Source organism: Wolffia australiana, chromosome 14, assembly GCF_029677425.1.
Source record: "Wolffia australiana isolate 7733 chromosome 14, ASM2967742v1".
Taxonomy (NCBI): domain Eukaryota; kingdom Viridiplantae; phylum Streptophyta; class Magnoliopsida; order Alismatales; family Araceae; genus Wolffia; species Wolffia australiana.
The window spans coordinates 3,709,197-3,733,416 of record NC_135848.1 but is presented as its reverse complement, the minus strand read 5'-3'; the positions used below and the strand labels follow the sequence as shown (position 1 = coordinate 3,733,416).

At 36.3% G+C, this 24,220-nt stretch overlaps 2 protein-coding genes across 5 annotated transcripts; both read right to left on the bottom strand.

Moving 5' to 3' along the window:
- Positions 1-537: 537 nt before the first annotated feature.
- Positions 538-1,633, bottom strand: LOC144712003 (uncharacterized protein At2g34160-like). The gene is made up of 5 exons (XM_078586179.1): positions 1,386-1,633; positions 1,211-1,259; positions 1,061-1,123; positions 916-980; positions 538-841 (listed from the first exon to the last, which is right to left on the bottom strand). The coding sequence occupies exons 1-5, from the start codon at positions 1,524-1,526 to the stop codon at positions 728-730; spliced, it is 432 nt and encodes a 143-aa protein (XP_078442305.1). The 5' UTR covers positions 1,527-1,633; the 3' UTR covers positions 538-727.
- A 9,736-nt stretch (positions 1,634-11,369) lies between these two features.
- Positions 11,370-16,316, bottom strand: LOC144711702 (myosin-binding protein, putative (Protein of unknown function, DUF593)). Of its 4 annotated transcripts, XR_013583642.1 has the most exons (7): positions 15,990-16,314; positions 15,175-15,852; positions 14,361-14,465; positions 13,015-14,274; positions 12,838-12,885; positions 12,369-12,457; positions 11,370-11,555 (listed from the first exon to the last, which is right to left on the bottom strand). XR_013583642.1 is itself a non-coding variant. In XM_078585715.1 (6 exons), exons 2-4 carry the CDS (start codon positions 15,818-15,820, stop codon positions 13,016-13,018), a joined length of 2,010 nt encoding a protein of 669 aa, XP_078441841.1. In that variant the 5' UTR covers positions 15,821-15,852; positions 15,990-16,314; the 3' UTR covers positions 12,301-12,457; positions 12,838-12,885; position 13,015. The 4 variants fall into 4 exon arrangements, 2 of the variants coding, with proteins under 2 accessions (XP_078441841.1, XP_078441842.1); XR_013583643.1 differs by lacking the exon at positions 12,838-12,885 and having other exon boundaries at positions 15,990-16,316; XM_078585715.1 differs by lacking the exon at positions 11,370-11,555 and having other exon boundaries at positions 12,301-12,457.
- Positions 16,317-24,220: the final 7,904 nt, after the last annotated feature.

Genomic DNA, 24,220 nt, shown 5'->3' with positions numbered 1-24,220 from the left:
TGTATTTATAAAAATAGAGATAAATATATAGAAATAATTAGAGATACGTCTGCATATATAGGGGTTAGATAAAGAGAGATAAAAACGGATATACCAATATGTATATGTCTTTATTTATAAAAAGAAAGATAATTGAAGATACGTATGCATATATAGGGAGATATAAAGATAGATAAAGAGAGACAAATGTGCATATGTTTGTGTATATATATATAAGAATTGTTAACATATATATAGTTATTTATACACATTGAGAGAGGTATTCATACATAGGAAGAGAAATATGGGGAAAGATACATAAATTTGTATCTATAAACAAAGAGATAAAGACATAGTGACAGATATAGTTATGTATGCATTTCTAAGGAGCGAAATGAAGAGAGATATATGGATCTATATAAAAGAGATATACAGGGAGACGGATAAAAATATACATTAATGTTTGTCAATAAAAGAGAGAAATAGGGATATAGATAACAGAGATGTGTATGGTATTTATGCATACACAGGGAGATATACATAGACATATATGATATTTATGTGTTTGTATTTATAAATAGAGAGAGAGATGTCAACAAAAATCTACTTGGTTATCAATCAAACTGAGCGACCAATGGAGCGAACACACTCCACATGGCTTTATACAGAAGTGATTTTCCGCTGAAAAAAAAAGAAAAAAAATTCATGTTGTCCGGGTTTATTCCATCATGCGGCGGCCAACCAATGTTTAATTCTCCTGAATTTCTGAAATTAAGTTCGTCTGTTCTTGTGATGATTCCTCCTTCTTTCCACCGTTCACGAGATCATCAAAGTTCTCTCCCCTTCCAAGAAGAATCTCAAGCTGCATAAATAAATCGGCAAGATCAGTTTAAATCCATGAATCCAGCTGAATTTGATATTTGAATCAATGCCTACCCTGGCTTTATGAATTAGGCGGCCCTTGTTCTCGGCTTTTGATTCGATGGTTGATGTAGAAATTTCTGTCGATCGAAGAGTTTGGATCAATAATTTGAAGTTTTTGTTCTTGGAAAATCAGCGAAAGAATTCCTTCTGTTCTTACTCTTCTCAGTAGCCCAGCCGTCGGATTTCAAGATCTCGGAAATGCTAACGACTGTCCCAATTGCTGTGACCAAAATAAGAACAGAGTGGAAATTTGAAATTCAGTTTTAACAGAAATCCAGAATTAATTCCAAAGAAATTGAGATCGTACCCCTCCCAAGAGCAGACAGCACGACCTCGTTGTGCTGGTTCATGATCTTCTGCAAAATTAAACACCGGGAAGAACATCATACGTCGGTTTTCATGAATCAAATGGAAAATACACTCAAGAAATGAAAAGAAATCCAAAGAACTGTTAAAAATTCGGTGAGAAAAGAGGACTATACCTTGGCTAGATTAACGTAGAACCGTACGGGCTTCTTGCTGCTGGAAACTTGAATTCTGTTGTTCAGAACGCCATTCTTGCTCACATTTTCGAGCGCGATTACAGATCGAGGGCCCTCCTCGGCGACGACGACCGCTTCCATCTCTTCTATCGGACGATCTTCTCTCGAAAACAGATTGAAAATCTTAGCGATCGGTGATCGAAAATGCAGAGAAATGAACTATTTATAGAGATGACGGACTCAAGAACAGTTCGTTCGCGGGGATGTTTATCAACGATTTTGCCACTCTAAACTAACCGTTCGTGTTGTAATTTGTTGGCCGTTGGACTGTCTAATCTTGATTTGTGAGAAGTTTGTTTGATATATAACGTTTGTTTTTTCTTGTTTGTTCTAACTGTTAATCAAGCTAATATTTGAATCAAAGTTTCATTGGATTGTGAAATTTCATTAAACTTTATAATCTTGATTTGTGAAAGGTTTGTTTGATGTCTCACGTTTGTTATTTATTGCTTATTCTAATTGTTAATCAAGCTAATATTTGTATCAACGTTTTAAACAAATTTCATTGGATTGTCTAATCTTGATTTGTGAGAGGTTTGTTTGATGTCTCGCGTTGGTTTTTTCTTGTGTTTGATGTCTCACGTTTGTTTTTCCTTGTTTGTTCTAATTGTTAGTAAAGTTAATATTTGCATCAACATTTTAATCAGATTTCATTGGACTGTCTAATCTCGATTTATGAGAAGTTTGTTCGATGTCTCACGTTTGTTTTTTCTTGTTTGTTCTAATTTTTAATCAAGTTAATATTTGCATAAACGTTTTAATCAGATTTCATTGGACTGTCTAATCTCGATTGGTGAGAAGTTTGTTTGATGTCTCACGTTTGTTTTTTCTTGTTTGTTCTAATTGTTAATCAAGTTAATATTTGCATAAACGTTTTAATCAGATTTCATTGGACTGTCTAATCTCGATTGGTGAGAAGTTTGTTTGATGTCTCACGTTTGTTTTTTCTTGTTTGTTCTAATTGTTAATCAAGTTAATATTTGCATAAACGTTTTAATCAGATTTCATTGGACTGTCTAATCTCGATTGGTGAGAAGTTTGTTTGATGTCTCACGTTTGTTTTTTCTTGTTTGTTCTAATTGTTAATCAAGTTAATATTTGCATAAACGTTTTAATCAGATTTCATTGGACTGTCTAATCTCGATTTGTGAGAAGTTTGTTTGATGTCTCACATTTGTTTTTTCTTGTTTGTTCTAATTGTTAATCAAGTTAATATTTGCATAAACGTTTTAATCAGATTTCATTGGACTGTCTAATCTCGATTTGTGAGAAGTTTGTTTGATGTCTCACATTTGTTTTTTCTTGTTTGTTCTAATTGTTAATCAAATTAATATTTATATCAACGTTGAAATAAATTTCATCGGCATTACCATCATCAAGATTTGATGGAACTACAGTGTCATTAAATCACCCGAACATTGTATTTATTTGATAATCTTATTGGATTTTAAATATATCAAAGTACCATGTAAACCATACTCGGAAACACAATTAAGTTTTTCCGCAGATTTGATAATATGTATCTGTGTATGCAATAATTATATATTTTCATCAACGATTAAAATTTTGATTAAACTGGGGTGCCATTAAATCACCTTAATTAGGTATTTACTGTCAGTATGTCATCAGTATTCAGAGAATGATGGAAATATGTCTCTCATTCCCCCTGGAGATTTCATGGGTTTCTGTAAATTTGCATTCAAGCAGCACATGGTTAAAACTATCTACTGTAGAACTAAAATTTTGCACAAGTTCTGGATTACATTCTTCATTAAATCTGAGTATTATCCCCTCAGTGATGCATGCAATACATAGATCTATTCGATTATGAATATAAATCTAAAAAAACGTTTTTTAAAAAAGTATTTTACAACTTCTGATTCAGAATTTTTGAATTTGAGGCGATAATTTAAATTAGGAAAATCCAAATTTAGAGAAAAATGAAGAGAAAATACCACAAATAATATATGTATAGTCATATTTCTGACATATTTGATTAGTTCTCATGTTTCATAAATTTTGTGAATTTCCAGTAGTTTGCCATTCTTATAAGAAGAAAAAATCACCCCCCTTATAAATGAAAATGTATTTCATTTGTTACCAATTTGGGGACCGTACTAGAATTAAATGATAAATTAGGAAGAAAAACCTTTGGAAGTCAAATTCCATGAGATGAAGTAGTTTGATGAAAAGGCGCACAATTTTAATGATGAAATAATAAATGATTAAGAACAATAGGGAAAATAAATTCAATCACCAATTTTACGTCTAGGATGGATCAGGCTTCATGATTTAAACATATTATGTTTTAGCCGTTAAATTATGTTTAACAGTGAAAATAAAATTTGAAATCTTTTTTATCAAATCAGTATAATTATTCATAAATTGGCGACATATAAGTTGAATGATATCAAAGACCAAGAGATAAAATATTTATACACGTTTAAGATACACCTTAATATTCTCTTGGGAACCCTCCTATAAAATAGTTTATCAAAAACCTCCCTATAAACTTTACATGCACCAAAGTGTAAGCCCACTCAACCTGAGGATAAACCAATAACCAAATCTATAGGTTCCCCTTCATCAGCCTCCAAAGCTTAGAGTAGTTGGGATGGCACCTCATGCTTCAACATTGGAAGCCTCGTAGTATATGATACTTCATTGACTTAAAAAATGATAAACATTTTAATTGAAATAAAGATGACATTATAATTTGATTAAAATCCAAAGGATATTTCACTCAATTTTGTCAATATTTTTTCCTGGCTTAAAACCCATATTTCTCAAACCAATTTGAAGTAGATGTTGAAATCTAATCAATTAAATTATCATTTGACATAATTTAATTGCACTTTATACATTCAAACTGGAAGAAATAAAATAAAATTTCAGCATCAGGTATTTAATTAAGTCTCAAATAGATAAGTAGGAATGAAGATCAATTTATATGCATCAGTTCATTCTAAAAAGAATTCATGATAAACCCAACTCACATATCTGTGTTTATTAATCCATATTTCATTATCTTTCAAGTTCTCTGTATATGAGTCCATTTTTATGAATACCTCGATTTGTATATATCTATCACATTATATTTCTCTCAGCATCAACTTCCCATAAATAAATGAATTAAAAATATTTGGATATCCATTATAAATCTCTATTTTATGTAAATTTAACGTATTTTAGAATATTAATTTTACTTTTTTCTAAACTTCCTCAATATGAAAAGATAATTCTATTGATTCTGATTTTCATAACCACCCTGTTAGATACATTACCATTTTTAATGACCTTTCATATCCATGTGGTCCATATTATGGTGAAAAATTCCCATCCACATTTATCATATTCTAATTCTTTTCTTTATTTTATTTTATTTTCCAGAAAAAACTCAGCACGGAGTGCTGACGAGGACAAATCAAACTCCGACATGTGGATAGCTGAGGCTGACGAGGACGCTGCTGACTGGGAGAAGACCATCAAACTTATTGGGGGTATACGACTATGATTTAATCGTAGCCATTGAATCCCCGACTCTTGGATCTAACGGTCCAAGGGCATTGTCGACCTTTTCCCCCTACTGCCACCGTCTCTGTCGCCAGAGCCATTATTTTGGTGACGAGAAGGCGGATTTTTGCTGATTCGTCGCCAGAGACAGAGGCAGGAATGTCCCATATTGGTTAGGAAGGTCATTGGACCATTCCTGACCTATAAACTGCTCAGTCAAATGCCAGAAACTGATCTTTTGCTGCCAAATTTGAGTTGCCTATTTGAAATTAAAAAAATGATGAAGGGGAAGATCCTCCGTCTTCTTCTCATTTCTCCTCAGTCTCTGGGTCAAAGGCGGTGACAAAGCCGTGGCCTGAAGGGAGATTACCCAGAGAGAAGAGAGGAAGAGGGAGAAATTCAAGGAATGCTTTCCTGAAGGACGACACGGCCGGAGCGGGGTCAGGAGCCATCGACGACCTCCACCTACTGCAGAAATCCGGTGAAATATGATTTGGCTATTTTTAGTTGATGTATAATCTACTACAAGAAAGTATTGAGGAATAATCCTAAATCCATTTCTCAAAATCAAAATATTTTGATTTCGAGCAAAAGGATAAAAATGTCGAAAACTCCATTCAGGCATTTCTTCTGACACTTGATATGCTTGTGTTTAAACAATTTTTGAATAACCATTTGAAAATATTTTTAACCAATTAAAAATATTTTTAACCAATTAAAAATATATAAAAATATATAACAAAATATAGGAAGATATACTTCCTAATATATATACATCTAAAGATAAAACACCGCAAAAAACCACTATCGTTCCTTATAAAATCCATTTAAATCCAATTTCTTCTATTAGGCATTTCATCAAACACTTCACCTTCAATATTTGACTCTTAATTTTCTCCTAAAAATCAACTTTTAATAATTCTCCAAAACATTCCTAAAATGACTAATATCTCTACTACACATATAAAATTTTAGGTCCAAATAAAATCTTTAGAGGAGACTTTCTTTATAAATCACTATTAAAATCTTTCTTGTTCTCTCTTAGACATTACAACAAACACCTAGTGGTGTTTGTTTACGCTCCTAATCATTAGTTATACTTGACTCTAAGATCCAATCCCTATGGAGACGACCTTACTCTCATGTATACATCTTTGAATAAGTTTACAAATTAAAATATATATATTTGATTGAAGGGAAAATGATAACAAGGACAAATTTAACGCCCCATTTTTCTTTGTCAGTGATCCTTATTAGGATCATATAAAACATAGCTCGCTCAATGAAATTTCTTTGTAGGATTAAGGCCTATGTGGATGTAAGCTTGATTGTTCAATGCTAAACCTGGGAAAGCCACATCACACATTACTTACACTCAGGTATTGACTATGACTTTACAGTTAATTAAAGTCATAATAATCCACCATGCAACAAATTTTGAAGGGGATAGGCCATATTAGCTTCCTTTTGTATCTTTTTGGCCACTATTAACCTCTATGGAAGCATCACGAACGGAGAAAAAGGATGAATATGAATTAATTTTATCCAAATGGGATGGGTTTGAACATGAATTATATCAATGAATTTAATTTATAACAGTCTGTGTAAATATCATAGACTTACGGGGAAAATATCATTTATGGGATAGAGGTAAATTAATTGAAAAATCCACATTGGTGGACTCTAAACTCAATTTAAGTACCCAGCATGACTCACTGGATTGAAATATTTGTGTACTTATTTTATAGTGTAAGGTTTCTAGTCCATATCAAGCATCCCAGTTGTGATACCTTCCATGATAAAAATTACCCAATATGTTGAGGTATCATGAGGCAAATGAATGCTTTCTAGGTAGCATAATGAGACAGTCCACTAATGAAAATCCCACAGTACGTCTCTTTGATAAAATGCTAGACATGTTTGATAATAAAAGAGAAGTTTTCACTCTAGGTTTTGTTGATGGTGTGAAATGATAAAATGGAAGACTGAAGTTAAATCATCATATATTCTCGATATCATCAAATAATGTTTGATAATTATGTGTTCTATTATTTGAATTTATCATCCGAAAGTTATAAAGCACATGTTTAAATCCTTGTTTTTTTATTCAAGTAATTTCATAATAATTTATAAGACATGAATTAATTTATTTTCTGTTTTTATTTAGGGTTTTAAGGCTAACCTCACTTAACTCTTCCAATCATGCGGGTTTAGTCCACTAGCTAGGCTTTAACTTTTAAATTGAACTTTCTCTTTCCCCTTGATTTTTTCAACCTTGGATTTTTTTCCCGAATTTCATTTGGATGAGTGAAAAACCTCTTTAAAATATCATTTAGTTATATTCTTTATTCTTAAAGTTTGAAGGTTGATGTGGCCTCAAAATTGGAGAAAGAGATTTTTGAAGAGATGCACCAAAGTTGATCAAGGGGCTATGTTTATAGAGGTTCATGTGGTTTTAAAACTTTGACTCTGATTTGTTAATTCTTTTTCTTAGGTTACTATCCAGGAGGATAGCATAGATCCACATATTTCTAACACCTCCACAAATGCACAAGTTGATAGGGGACAATCCAACTTCGTAGACCTGGTCGCACCAGTTCGTCGCGTGAGGGCTCACGCGCAAAACCCAGCCTTTAGAGTACCCGGCCTAGTCACAAGCTTTACATTATCTTTCCTTATATTTTCCTTGTTTAGTAGGCCTTGTATGTCGGTCGCGTTTGTGTTTGTTTTTTTGTTTGTTCACACGTGTTTGGACCGCTGTGTGGTGACATGGTGTGGGCATGTTAGTTAGTATCTCTCCTATTAGGGAGCCCTAGGCCCTTTTCATTGGGCCTTCTACCCTTTATTTCTAAGGGGGAAGGCCCATATTTATCCCTATAAGAGGGGGTGGAGGGTGCCCCCATAGAAAGGAGGAGAATTCTGAGAAAAAATGTGATTTCTGAAGTTTTTTCCCCTTTTTAGTGTATTTTTTAAAGTTTTCTCCAAAATTATGAAAATGCCACCGCAAATTTGAGTGACAGAAACCCTAGTTTTCACTGGAAACTGATATGGGGGTGCCGTAGTCGCCGCCGGCCATGGATCTTCCATGCAGCCCCGTGCCACCCTTGTGACCGCCGTCGACTGCCCCGCGTCACCAGCAGCCACCCCACGCATGTCCTCGGCTGTCCCGTACCCCTGCGGATGCCTCACGCCCCCTCGGGTGCCCCCCTCGACCGTCCCCCGCCCCCGCGGATGCCTTGCGCCACCCTCGACTGCTCTCGCCGCTTGTGCGACCTCTCGAGGCTGCCCTTGTTGCTCCCGTGACTGCCATCGGCCACCCTGGCTGCTCCTACGGTTGCCTACGGTTGCCCTCGTCGCTCCCCCGGCCACCCTCCCTTCTCCAGCGGCCGCCCGTGACCGCCCGCGACACTTCTGTGGTGTCCTCACCGCTCCCGCAATCGCCCATAGCTGTCTGTGCCACCTGCATTGCTCTCGCAGCTGGCATCGACCGACCGTCGCCGTGTCGTCACTGCTGTGTTGCCGTGCTGCTGCGTCACCGTGCCATCACATCACCATGTCACTGCACCGCCATGCCACTTCACCCTACTATTGCTGCCCCACCATCGCTCGTTGCGGCTACCATTTTGTGGCACTATCGCGCCTGCTCCCGTGCCCGTTATCATTCCTGCCGTAGCTCCCGTTGTCGCTCCCATCGTTGCGCCCCCCGTCGGCACGTCGTCGTAGCCTGCTACCAATGTGCCCTTGTCGTGCCCTTGCCGCGCCCATTTTTGTGTCTGTTGTCACACCCGCCGCCGCGACTACTAGCGCCACCGCCCGACGGCGTGTCGTTGCGTCTACCTGCACCATATCATGCCTACCTGCTGCTCACCATCCACTGTTGTCGAATCAGGCAAATGGGAATAGGTTTCCATTGGTACAATCTTGATTGGCGCTTCAAACGGTGCACAAACGGGCGACAATAGTCGTACTCGCACCGTCTGCCTTCAATGCGTCGTTTGGGTCATCGAGAGCCTAGTGGCATTCCTAGGTCACACTTACCGTAGCCTGGTGGTTGTTGGTGTCCGTATATTCTGGATTAGTATTTCTCATGGATTTTATTGTCACATTATCACTAGCATTACATCAACATTATTTGTCTCTGCTGCATGACATGACTGTCCCTGTCCTCCATGTGGTGTAACATGAGCCGCTCAATCCCGAAATATCAAGTTACATTACAAGTTTTATTCTTGTAGCAAAAGTTACATTGTTTTTCATACACCACACCTTGGCCCACTTTTTTCTCACTGCCTTCCCGTCCCAACTGCCACCTTTTTTGTGTGGGTACCCAAACAGCCACCCACATATCATCGGTTGAAGCAATGTAATCAAATCAAACAGACTTGAAGTTTTTTTTTATATATTTTTTACTCTTCTTCACTCTTTAAAAAATTCAAATAATTCAGATAAACTATTTTGAAATGGAATATATATTTTTGATAATTCATGAATTAATTAACTTATTTGTTATTTTATTTCATTGAAATAGTTACTATAAAATAATAAAATACAAAATATAAAAATGATTCTAAAAATATTTAAAATACAAATTTAACAGAAACTTAATTTTTCATTACACATTTTCTATGGATCTGACCCTTACTCTCTGATTAGTAAGAAAAATATCAATTATTTTTCATAAATCATCAGTTGAAATGATATTTTAATCTTAATTTGTGGCTTTGCAATGCCATTTAAAACAGCCCATTGTTTATAATCTAGTTACTTGGTCACCCATATGAACATTATTTTAGTAACAATGAGTGAAAGTGGAAATAGCTTCAAATAAATATATCCACTGATTGAATAGTCTATAATGATTAATAAGAGGGATAATTTTAGTAACAATGAGTGAAAGTGGAAATAGCTTCAAATAAATATATCCACTGATTGAATAGTCTATAATGATTAATAAGAGGGATAATTATGCATACTCTACCTGGATAAATATTGCAGAAACTGGTAGGCTGTAATTTTACTAGTCTATATATATATATAGGTCAACCAAGTGTCATTAAGAGGCTAACTTAACCAGTCAATTTTTAATTTTTTAAAGAAGGATTTTTGGTTGATGTAATTCTAAAATAAATTACAAAGCATATTTATATCAATCACTTCATGGATGAGTATCTGAATACCAGATCGAGTACTAGAGATTTGTGTTTATAATAAAGTTATCATTAACTAGGGGAAGTCATACATATGGTTCAAGAGAGAACACAATTGGAACTGTCTCCAAAAATGGTTCGAGGTATAAAAAGCCAAAATACTATATCGAAAACTTCTCTCTCCATCATTGTAAAATAATGAAAAAACATTTCCTTAAAGCTCATTATGAAAAAAACATTCAGAACCTAAGTTCATTATAAAGTTTTATTCATCCATTATTATTTATAAACTTAACAATGAAATGAAGAATTAAACTCAAGTTTTAGACCATACATATCCCTTTTGACTGAGTTTCCAATATACTTTCAAGCCAATCACCTTAAAATATATCATTTGTGTTCATTACGTCAAGACCCCTAGGTTGTCTCACTATGTAAACTGCGTGGCCTTTATACTCATTCTAAAATATTAGACAATTGAAAGCAAAATAAAAAAATTATGGTGTCAATCCCTTTTTTGAATCATTTGCAATGATGGAACCGTAAAAACCTGCAGCTCGTTCATTGAGCCATAGAGTTCTCAAGTTACATGAAAGCGTTGAGATTCAAAATTAGTCCTATGTGTGTGACAGGCTTCTAATAACGATATATAAATATTCTCAAGATGAATTTATTTCTCACGAAGTTTTTGATTTATAACTTTGACTCAGTGTTTTCCTGGTAAGCTTTTCTTTAGATCGGTTGGTCATTTTCCATTATAAAACTACACGACTCTTGATATGTGTTTAAATGGTAACTTATGAATTAAATGAAGAGGTAGACAAAAGCATCCTTATTGAAGATTCCTTTTCACTTCCCTTAAGATATGGCTAGTAACATTGACTTCTAGGGTGAAGCAACCATATGTTAATGATTCAAAATATTGTGCTTTTACATTTCCTTTAAATTTTAATAAGTGCGCTTCTGGAAGATCACTCATTATTCAAATCTTAAAAGCCAATTCCTTTCTTAGAGCCGCAATTAATTTGGAATCAAACTGCAGCCAGGAGATTCATTAATGAGTTTGTTACTTCCATTCTCAAATCTTTATGCATCAACGCCAATGTGATTGTAGAAGGATGTAGTTATCACAAGTTGTTTTGTAATTAGTTTGCATTATTATTCTATTGTTTATGTAAAAGCAACACACCCCTGATTGTACAACTTAGAGAAGTCTAAGGTTAATATATTAGATGACACTTCTTAATTTAATTAGTAGGTAAAAGAAGAAAAGAGTTGTCAAAACTTATGACCTAAAATCCAACTATTTACCATACAATGATATATTTTATTTTATTTTTTGTGGCTCAAGTTCAAAGAAGGCCAAATGGATAATATCCCTCTCCATGTGGATCTTTCAACCTTAGCTATCAATCCGAAGTCCCTTGGTTAATTGAAATATGACGAGATCCTAGAAAGGGGAAAAGTTGATAAAAACTAAATGTTTCAAAACAAAATCAAAATGTTAAAAAAATCATAAAAATTTAAAAGATTAAATTAGTAAAACCAAACGTCAATAAAATGCAAGCAATGGGAAAATGCCAAAGAGAAAGAATCCAAATCTTAAATTCTTAAATATACAAATTATTGCTGTCCCCTTTAATCTAAATGTACGGTTTCCCTTAATAAGGAAAAATGAGAGCAAATTTTATGATATTTTTGCACGATGACCATAGACCTTTTTCTACTGCAAAAGCATGAGTATTGCTTTGTAAATTCAAGGATGATACTCAAAGTCGAACTTAACAGAAAGGAGGGAAAGCTTGACAAAGACATATGGACCAGACTTCAACTATGTTTCGTCAATTTGGTTTCATATTTTTAATGAAACTCATTCTTGAGGACAGTATGCACTTAAGACCTTAAATTTTATTTCAATCGAAATATAATTGAAGTTTAAAACCTTAAAAACTCAACGTGAATTAATCAGGAATATTTATTAAGAGCACTAAAATCTCAGCTTAGTGCTTAAAATGGCTACCAAGACTCTTTCATCATGACTCGGTCGTTAGCAAGTCTAGAATTGAGTTACGAAAAACTTTCGATGACACTGGAGATGGTTCATCCGAGGCAGCAATTATCTCTAGACATAAAAATAAGGATAAAAAGAAATTTCAAAAATCGATTCTCTCTTCTCTTGGAACAGACAAAGAATAGGGGAAAAGAAAGCAATCTCCTTAAGAAAAAATGACCTGTGCAGTCTTTCAATTGTCTGTACACTGACCTGTCTATCGTCTGATATAGATTTGATTTCTCTGATCCGAGGATTCCTGGTTGTCAACATAAGCGACCTGAAACTTTCATTTGCTTGCCCTAGAAATAACAATTCATTGATTAGTCTAGAAAAAATGAGATACTGTGAAATGCAGTCACTATATAATTTATTCTTATTGTGTTTGTCCAAACAATTGGGGAAGAGCTGCTTGCTCAGAGATTTTAATGCGCTAACGAGATAAAAAAAGGAACCATGGAAAATGTAAATTGTGATGTTTGTGCAGGGAAAATCGCGCTCATCCCATCTATTGTTTCCAGATCAGTAACAATTTGTTCATGATAAGAAAAATGGAAAAAAGCGAGTTGACCATTGGGGTTAGGGTTTGCCGAAGATGACAAGTTCATCCAAGGCCAGAATGACCATTGGACAAAATTGATCATCCAAGAAAACTTAACAAGTTCGCCAGCATCATCCTAACCTTATACGAATGACGAATATGATGAAGATTCACCATCGTCCTTATCATCTGAAAGAGTAAAAATAGGGAAAATGACGAGAGGACTATGATGAGCAAACTCTAATTAACGTAAAATAAACCAAAGAAAATCGGGAAGCTTGAGAATATAACTTCAAAGAATGATCATAAACAGATTACCTTATTGTGTGATCGACTTGTTTCTTCCAAGCCCAATTCTGCGTAGTTCACGAAGATGACTAGCAATCTCTTTTACAAACTGCACTGCACCATTCTCATTCCTAACCGAACAAACTACATGCTCAAGGAAGCTTCTGTCATCTTCAAGCGCCTTCAACCTCTCATTCAGCCTCATAATTTCGGCCTCTAACTCAGATAAACCTGTGGCACCTTGAATCATGGTAGATTGTTCACTTCCATTTCCAATACCGTGCAATTCATTTTCCTTTTCCATCTTTGGGTGGCCTTTATCCAAGTCTTCGACCTTTGTTGTAGAAAGATCAGCTTCTTCCTCAACCCTATCATTCTCTACACAATAATCATTCTTCTCTAACCTACTTGATCTTGAGCTGCAAAGGCTCTTTTCCAACCTCTTTAACCATTCAGAGATGTACTTTTTCTCATCAGCAAAGTCTGAAGCAAGGGCCTCACACATTTCATTAAACTCTTCATTTTTTAGTTCAGGGGCGTTGGACTCATCTCCCAAGAGCCTCTTATATCTCTCAATCTCTTCTTTCAAGTCTTTGATATCTTGTTCCTTCTTTTGCAGGGCTTCCTGGTCATACTCTGATTGCTCTTCCATCATTCTCTGGTACTGCAAAGCTTCCATGTGCATTAATGCCTTCTCCTCTTGTAACCTGGTGATCATGGCCATGGCCTGGTTCGCAGCGATAGCCGAGGCACTCCTCTCTTCCTCCAACTCCTTGTACAGCAGCATCATTGACTTGCGATCCGCTTCGATCTGGCGCTTGAGCCGTTCTTCTGCACCCTCCCCTTCTATCTCACTGATCATGCTGCCGCCGTCCAACGACTCTGTCCCAGATTCATTCCTATCAAAGGAGAATTTCCTGTTGAGACTGCTATGAAGAACAGTCACTGAAGTGTCGAACATCCTGAGATCGTGGCCGTGACCATGCACGCGAGGACTCTGACTCATCTCACTCCAAGGGATTTCGAGCCCCCGCGAAGACGACATTTGGGACATCAGAAATTTCAAGTCTTCGCCGAATCCAAGCGAATCTCTTGGAGATCCGTGATTCATCTTGTACGCAACGGCCATCTTGTAGGCTTCATTAAGATCCAAATAATTCTGTGAAGGCGGATCGGTATCCTTCGGTGGAACCACATGAATCAATTGTGTTTCGTGAGGGTTTGAATTCTTCGCTGCTTCCATGATTGGCGCTGAAGAAATAGATTCAGCACCAAGAATTCCCACTTCATCTATAAAGAAGAAAAGAATCAGCACAAGGGATGATGATCACATTTTCAGTATGATATTCAAAACGGAATCAAGGAAAGGGAATCACATTTGGGACTTGAAACTTTAGACGATTCTTCATCCATAAAAGGAGAGAATTCACGATCGCTGTTGTTTATAGCATCATGTTGCGTGGAACTTGTCTCCTCAGCAACTGCAACGTATTTTTTTGTCCCATGAGAAGTACGCGTATTTATTTTAATAATATTACGATGAGCTCTGCCTTTACAACAAAAAATCAAATCCAGGTATTAAGAACGCTATGCTTTTCTCATGGGTTTTAAGGGGAAGAACACCATGAACAAGCCAACCGACCCATGAGAAGAAAAAACAAATGAATTTTATGAAAGATAGATTGTTAATGATTCCAATGGCAAGGAGTCGAACTTGTGACGAACTGGATTAAGTGAATTAAAAGAAAGAAGAAGAATAAGAATTAAAGAAGAAAGAACTGCATTAGGAGTCGATACTCACAATTGGAGACCACTAGTTTAAGCAGTGAGCGTTATGGGATCTTTAGTTTGAACGGCTGTGATACTAATTTGTGCCATTGAAATAAGATAAAAATTAGGCCCATATAACTGAAGAGAGAGATGAACTCATTTTTTGGTTATTTTTGGTGTGAACTAATAAGCAACTATCAAAATAATAAAAAAATATGTAAATTATGCAGTGAAAGTGCATATTTATAGAATATCTTATAAATAATTTCTAGAAAACATCTAAATATAATTAATGAGGCACACAAAGAAGTCATTTGAGAAGATATTACTCTTACTCATAGACGGTACTTTTCAGAAATTTCCATGTCAATTTCTTGTTCAGAATATTTAATCATTGCAAAAAGAACATTCGATACTCACAATTGGCGACCACTGATTTGGAGCAAGTCTGTAGCTTTGAGGGGCCATCATTCTTCTCATAAAGCACATTCCAATTAAGCTCTTCGAGTCTGATAGCACGCTCTTCTTTAGATCGATCAGCAGGAATCAGAGTTTCATCCTCAGCTACAAGAGGAATCACAGCCCTTCGTTCCACATCATCACCTGACTGAGTTTCTTCTGAAACAGCATCAGGTGAAATCTTTAATTCTTTGTAGCTAATGCTGGGTAGCTGCTCCAATGGTAATCTCTCTTCTTCTTTGAATGGAATACCGTCGCCAGATAAAATTTCTCCCTCAGGAAGAGGTAATTCAGTTTCGTCATCTCTCTCAAGCTTGAGATGTTCATCCGATATGATTGAGGCTGCAAGCTCTAATCTATGTCGATCACAGATCAAATCTTCGTATAATCTTGGCCTTTCCTCCCCAAATACGCGATCAAGATTGGAGCAGAGGAGACAAGGGGGTTGTAAATTGGAGTACCGAGCAAATCTCCTCACAAAGTATGAGAGAAACCCCTCAAGGAAGAGCAAGAAGATCACAACCCATTCTGCAGCAGCAGATAACAAGGCCGATGAGATGGATTGAATTGAAATTTCATGCCTTCTGACGCTGTTTCTTGGATCCATTCATAAGAAAAAAACTTCTCCTAATCCAGCACCTGATGCAAGAGAACTCCCCCTTAATCACCTCCTAAAAGATCGACAAGTTGCAAGAACAAAGACGAGATGGCGACCCAATTGAACGATTCAAAAAGAAGAAGATCAGGAATTTCAAAGAAATATTCGGAGAACTCACCAGAAAGATCGATTCGTAGATCGTGTTCTTTACCCTTTCCGCTGGAAATCGAGCAGGCCGAGTTCAACAGTAAATCTGAGGAGATGATGATCGGCCAACGCAACCCGACGAAGGGTCGCCGAAAGTCGAAGGCAGCAGCCCCACCACGACTGGCCGAAAGAGGAATCAAATGAAATAGAGAAAAAAAGATGTACCCGGGATGTGGACAGCCTTCAAGAACACCGAGGATGAAGATCGAAGACGATTAAAAAATGTAGCCCGGACTCCGATCGAGGGCCAAGTCGCAGCAGAATTCCATAAAGACAAGATCTGAGCAGTTACTGATCGTAACTAGAGAATGACTGTCATTTATGTTCAGCTTCCTTAAGTAGATCTTCGGGCAGTCATTTATTACCGCGAACATTGAATTTTTTTGTCTCTTCTGGTTCGAAAATTGCGTCTGCTGGGTGGGATTACGGGAAATTTTCATACCCATCAAGCTCTGTTCATCGGGGATAAATCATCTGCAGAAAAGATTGCACCTTTTAGAGAAAAAATTGAGTCTCAATCGGATTTTGGTAACACTAAAATTCTTTGGGTACTCGTTGACATTGTTGAATAAACTATGAGCGAGTCGAATTTATACTTTAGTTAAACATACCCATCATCCTGCCTGACGTAGCTTATTAAATGGTTAATTTAAGCAGTGAGCGTTATTGTAATTAGACAATCAGTAGTCATGTGACCTTTAGTTTGAACGTATAATGGTTAGGCACGTATAACTGAAGAGAGAGATGAACTCATTTTTTGGTTATTTTTGGTGTGAACTGCTAATCAACTATCAAAATAATATAAAAAATATGTAAATTATGCTGTGAAAGTGCATATTCATAGAATCTATTATACATAATTTCTAGAAAACATCTAAATATAATTAATGAGGCACAAAATTCAGTCATTTGAGAAGATATTACTCTTACTCATAGACGTTATTTTTCAGAAATTTCCATGTCAATTTCTTGTTCAGAATATTTAATCATTTTTAAAAGGATCATCATCACTCATTGAAGACATTTGATGTTCAAGCATAATTACCCAAGGTTCAAAATTTTCAGAATTTTTTTTTCTGTTGTCTATAAAATTACCATCTTTTAAGGAATAATCTTCAGTACTACATTCAATTGAGTTATCGCTTGAGATTCTAGAATGAAGAGTTTTGGAAGAGGAACAGGAGTTTCATGATGTTCTGGACGTGGATCTCTTTCAATTGTTTCTTTTACTAAAACTTCAGTATCCTCGTCATCCTCTCCCATAAATTCATCATTAGAAATTTCCTGAAAAGGGTAGATTATTCTTTTGATGATATTAGTCTAGGCATAACATGAATAGATTCACTATTTTATTATCAATTGAAGGCATGTAAGATGATGTGTGTGACTGAACATAAGATGGCTCATAAGAATGACACACAAGCTGAGGGTTGACCATGAGTGGCACACAAGTTGCTTTATTCATCTTCCATGAGGTGATAAGATAATTCTCAAGCTCCTCCTTCCCCCTTCCAATATTTTCTATCCTCTCTAGCATTCTACTCCATCATCCTCTTCATCATCTGTATTATGTTATAAATAGAATTTTAATCGGTTAAAGGCACATGTTGAAAGTTTGATTGAGATTCAGATTGGAGGTAATGCAATGGTCTCTCTTGCAAGTGGAGGCCTAGATTCATGATTTATGTTTTTGATTCTTGATTTCCACTAGTGTTCCATTGGTGATGACCTAGGTCATCATTCATTACATTTACCTCCATATCCTGGCAAGCTCCATCACCATGCCCACATCTAAAGCAAATGGTAAGAAAGCTGCATATGATGATTAGAATAGATTTGTTATTGATAAATTTTCCCACATAAATATTGTGGTCTTCCATAATAAAAATGTTCATAAGAAAAACAAGGATCACATTTTGGATCATCAGAAATATAACCCTCACCATGATATGCGTAGTGAGCACTTCTTGAATATGAGTTAGAATTCATGATAAAATAATCAAAGGATTAAAAAAATATACCAATGATCTCCTCTTTTGATGCAATCTTGAATCAAAAGTATATGAAAGAATTAATAAAAATAAAATTACATTTACTATCTCAGTGACACATGCTCTCCCATAATGGTGGCCGTTGATTAACCAGGTTTTATTTAAATAAGTTGTTTTAAGGATCTAATTTATCCAATGATATTTACAAATTTTCCTTAGTACAGGTTAAGAAAGGCTCAAACCAACAAGGATCAGGTAATGAGAGAGTAAATTGAAATTAAAATATATTTTAAAATAATATTTTGAGGAGATATTATATTTTCTAAATAGAAAATTCAATAAAATGAAATAAAGCTAGCAAAAACTATTTAATATAAATTAAATTACTGATTTTATTGTTTTTAATATGTCCTACTAATTTATTATGATTTTTTAGAATTTTCAGAAAATTTTTAGGGAAATAAATTGTTTTTAGGAAAAAGTAGAACATTTGGCCGCCCTTCTCGCAGTGAAATTTGTGGGCGGCTGCATTGCTCTAAAAATTGCACGCTGACGGGCAGCAGGATTGGACCATGACATGTAGGGGCTTAAAAATGTTGGAACTTTTGTGACAGGAGGAATGTTTTAGTAACTTTTGATGCATTTGGAATGTTGAAATCTAGGCGTCCATTGTAATATTTAATAAGAGAAAATGGTGATAAAATTCAAATCAAATATTCGAGAGATCATACAAAACTTTTTGTCGCTTCCCTAAAGGGCTAAGGAATGCTTTTTCTCCAAGAATGAATTAAAGTAATCTGATGCACTCAGCCTCCAACTGCAAGCTGGGAGAAGAAATCCAGTATAAGATACAAAGAGAGGGGATATTAGTTTAATTATTCCAAGGGTTTGGAGGGCTAGGATGACTTATTTCCATCCTAGATTCATATTCCGTCTTTCAAATATTTGAAAAATCCAAATTGTGGGTTAGTTCCACAATTCTTTCCTTTGGTTGATCCAGTTTTTAAAGAGGTTTGAATGGGCTTCAAGAGTGGCCTTCATGTGTATTGGGCATGTTCTTTTTAAGTAGGAGATGGCTTGCGTTTCCCTTTTCCTCCCATTTGTATCCCAAATTCACCATTTTATTTACCTAAGACTTATATTTCAAATATAACTCCAAGAAGATGTGAGAAATCCACTTGACCCCCTAGAGTCAAATGCGGTTAAGTCTAAAAAATTAATGAAATATATAAAAATAATTTTTTTAAAAATAAATCATAAATTTCTCATTTTATCCCTAAATACTGAATAATTCAAGTAAAAATATAAAAATAGACTATAAAGCATATTTTTATTGATCTAATTTGATGTTATCAAGCATCACAATGAATATGTCATTGAATAAACTTATTTACAATTTTATAAAAGCAGATATGTTGGGTTCAACTACAATGGATGATTTAAAATAGTATTATCTCATCTAGATAAATATGAATCCAAATATATATTTAAAGCTAAAACTAAAATATATTGATGGTCAAATCACCTTGCACAATGTCAAAATTGAAAACTCTCCAATTCCTCAAATGAGTCATCTAAAATGTCATGTGTTTGGCCTCTTGACTTATCCACCCTGATCTTTCCATTCTGGTCATACATGCAAGGGATTACCTACTTCGAGAGAGGCAAAGGATGGGATACAAAGAGAGACTTGAGCGGTTGTTTATTATTGAGGGTTTTAAATCATTTCCATTTAACAATATTATGATAAAACATTTATTTTTTAAATATCGAGAATCATTTATGAATCTAGATAATGAATTAATGGCCCCAATATATCTTGGCTATACATAACAATAAAATAATTAATCATGTACCAATTTAACCTGGTCGATAGGTTGGGTCCTAATACGAGAGCGGCCAAGTTTTACCACATGTTTTAGAAGGTACAAAGTAACACGGGTGTCTTCAGTTATCATGCATATATAATCCCTTATCTACACAACCTTCTAAGAAAGACGACCTATAGTAGTTCTTAGAAACTATCTGATCTTTTTGAATTTTTTTCCATAATACACTTTTATGATGATTCCATCTCGATCGCATAATAAATTTTGTAAAGTTATTCTTGCATGTGAGCTAGGACTACTTGGAACCTCACTATTGGCGACACATAGGTTATCCTTTAGTCCAAATACGCTCTCCCTACGCAAGTTATCCTTGATGTCTCAGGCCTAAAAACTACTTAACCCTGGCACAAATCATCTTGATTTAAAGTTAGGTATAAAACTGGCCAAAAGATTTATAAGGTTCAAACCAGTGCTCTTGTCCTAAAGAGCACCGATTAAATATATATGAGTTAAACCATCATAATCATCATATGAGTGATGGATATTTCCGGGTACTATTTGGAAAGGATGGCACTATGCTATCCTACTTATATGATAGCTATGGTTGATCTTTTGCACATTAGTTTATGTACATTAAAGATGGATAATGGGTGGTCTTTAGAGAAAAAAAATATTGAATTGATCCCTGTGAATTCTTGAGCGGTATTATATCTAAACACCCAGGTTGATTCATGCAGCAGTCCTATATGTCGTTCTTAGAGGATATACTTAAATTATAAGGACCTTTTTATAGTATCAAAATAAGTATAAATAGGGGGGACCCAGTTTTGGTGTTCATGCCAGCCAGTCCTTGATGTCGTTCCCTTGGGCATCACAATCAGAATATCTACTAGATCTTCACGAAGAGTATGTGACAAAGAATAGTACATATATTTTCGCATCGATCACGTGAAAATGTCTATGGCTTGAAGAGACTCTCACAATGAGAAAGTCAAGAATAAAATTAGTTTCCTAGAGGGTATTGTGATTATATGTTTTTTGGAGATCAATTTTGTACTAATTTTCACCTTCCATTACATAATACCTTTTTCATGCAATTAATCAAAGCTAAAAAAATGCAATAATGAGCAGGCACGGATAGTGTTATTCTATATGAATTTTTCTAAAAATTTTACTGGTAAGATGGTTCCAGATAGGTTTTTTAAGATAAGAGAGCATTCTAGTATGACCTCCTCATAGTCCACAAATCATTGCACGTATTATTGGGTTCTATTATAAAAATAGTACATGAACAATAATGAATTTGATTGTGTTAATGAACTAAAAGTATACCTCAATATGGGATTAGATTGCATCCCATAGCATTCCCTTAATATTTTCACATTAAAAAGAATAACTAGCACAGATATAATAAAAAATGTTCATTTCATGTGTGAAGTATACCAAACCATTCATGTAAGATAGATGCAGGCTATCCATATCAGGTTAAAAAGTATAGGAATCAGGACTTTGTTAACATAGCATTTGTAAAGTTTGCTATGTAAAGTGAAAATACAACACACATGCATGACGAAACATCACTTTGGTTGACATCCATGCTATAGTCTCCAACCTGCTCTCTAAGAACCTGCATGTTCATGTTCCTTTACTACTATGTGCACAGCATCAAAAGATAGACGGCTCAAGCAAACTCACCCCGTAATCCCATTTCAGATAAAATTGATCAAGGTCATCCTATTTAAGTTTTTCAACCTGTTATTTATGGTCAACCACCAAATCGTAGTAAATCCCTTGATCAAAAACTCCACAACTTATTATTAGTACAACTATGGATCCTTTAAACACTAAAAAAATATGGCCAATTGATTGAATGCAATTAATCCTCTGATCACACGCAACCCCTGAACCACATTCATATTGTTGTCCTCAACTGATTATTTGATTATAGTAACCCTAGTCAACATATTGGCTGAAGCCAAATCATAGAAATTGGTTAAACTTTTGGCTTTGATCAACAACTTGAATGAAAATAATCCTTCAACTATGCCCAACCCTACAAGTGTTAAAATAAACCCTTTAGTAACAGTCAATTCATTCACTACTGTCAAGATTGAAAGATCTATTAACTTTTAAACTCTAATCAAGATGTTGACACTGTAAATTTTCTGTTTGATCTCAATCATTTTGACTGCGGTCAACTTGTTAATTAGGTGGCTAAGGTATGACCTAAGAGGGGGTGAATTAGTTTTTAAAATTTTTTAACTCTAATCTAGTTAAATAGGTGAAACACGGTCTACCTATTTACATATTGATATATAAGATATGGTATACTTGGCTATTTTTACACAGCATAGGCTAGTACTCAATGTTGTTCAAGGGTATCCAGACAACGATGATGATGAGACCTAACCAAGTTTATGTGAATTCTCCCCAAATAAAACACTTGGAAATAAGGCAAAACAAGGATCTCAAGATAAGAAAATTTTTGGAGAATTATATATTCCTTGACCCCCAAAGTCTTCGACAATGGGACGATGTTTGGCTTCCTTCAACTCGGCCCCAAAGCCTTCACCTTGTTGGCCCCAAAGTAAAATAGGATCTACTTAAATAGTGTATATTAAGTTGATCCAAATACTCATATATATATATATGTAATAATTTGAACCAAATATATTTTTTAAGGATAATGAATAAAAATAATCAATATATTTTAATAAACACTAATTTCACTGTTCAATCAAATATAAAAAGATGGTTCAATATAACTTGCCTTTACCCTATTCTCTTCTTTCATTCCTGTTATCCCTACTCTTTTATAATCTGATATAGGTTTCATTTTTATCAAGATAAAATTTCCCATCAGTTGAAGACATATGTACATCAAGATTCTTCATTTAAAATATAGACGAAGAACATTTGTGATGTAATACGATGACAGCCGGGATCGACAACACGTATTACGTCACAGTAAGGCGCGAAAGAAGGTATTAATGACGATGAATTATGCAATGTAAGAAACTCTAGCAAGCGATAAGGACGGACCGGCTAAGGTGAACAATACAGCAAGTCCTCGAAAAGGTGAGTAGGTCTGGGTAGACTCTAGATGACCCAAAGAATCTACTAGAATGACTACGACAAGAGAGGCGTTTTACGGCCCGTTGGAGTTGCACCTTTAATATCAGCAATTTAATCGTCTATCTCAAGAATGCCCTACCTCTTGACAAAATGGTGGCTAACCTATTCGGCAATAGTAATAAGAGTCGGCAGAGGAAAACGATAGTGGGCGACGGGACTGCAAGAAGTAATAATACTGAAAAGTGGTGGGAAAACAAAAGGTAGAACCTGGAGTACACGTCCTGATGATACTCGTCGAGGGCAACGTGGTGGCGAGGACTGGTGAGGCAAGCGTGCGGCAGAACTGTGTGCGATCAGCACTTGGTGTAGCAGAGCACCACATGATAGCGCAGTGGGGGACTCGTCAACTAGGCGCGTGGGCAGAGCAGCGCGCGGCCGAGTGCGGCGGGAGCGGCACGGGGCGCGAGCAGGGCTGATGCGGCCGAGGGGCGGCAAGAACAACGCGGACGCGCGACCAGGGCTATGCACGGCCGATGGTGGCGCAGGCAGCGCGGCCGCGCGGCAACGCAGCGTGCGGCCGAGGGACGATGCGGTCGGCGCGGGAGCGCGGGCAGGACTGGCACGGCCAAAGAGCAATGCGGTCAGCGATGGCACGGCCGTTGGGCGGTGCGGCCAACGCAGGCGCGCGGCAGAGTTGCGCGGGCCGAGGGATGGCGCGGTCAACGCGGGCGTGCGCTGGGCGGTGCGCGGCCAAGGAGCGGCGCAGTCGGAGCAGATGACGGCCGATGATGGGGTGGCAGCAGACGGCGATGGGCAGTCGGTGCGGCAGCACGATCGGATGGCGATGAGACGACAAACAAACCTTTCCCAGGCGATTCTTTGCTGTTCTTGATGAATAACCGCCAAGAAATGCCAATCTTGAGAATGATCTTCCAAGAACCAGGGGAATACAAATACCTTTCGTCGATCGCGCGGGACACGGAGTGATCTCGACGCGTATACGGCTCGATGACGAGAGGCACGATCTCCACGATCTTACTCTACGAAAACTAACTATTTCTCTCAAAGAAAAGAAGGAAAGTGAACAAGAACAATCTGATTTCAAATTTCTCAATTCTGTCCATCACTTGGGCATGCCATCCCCTTATATAGGGAGGATGGGTGCCAAGTGGCCGTTCGTGGAGGAGGAAACCGTCTCAAGACGAGGTCCTCCTCTTTACAAGCATTACATTGACAAGAAAAGGGAAATAACGGACGAGGCCCAAGACAGCGGCCCAATCCAATTTTTCAGAAAATCACAAACTAAA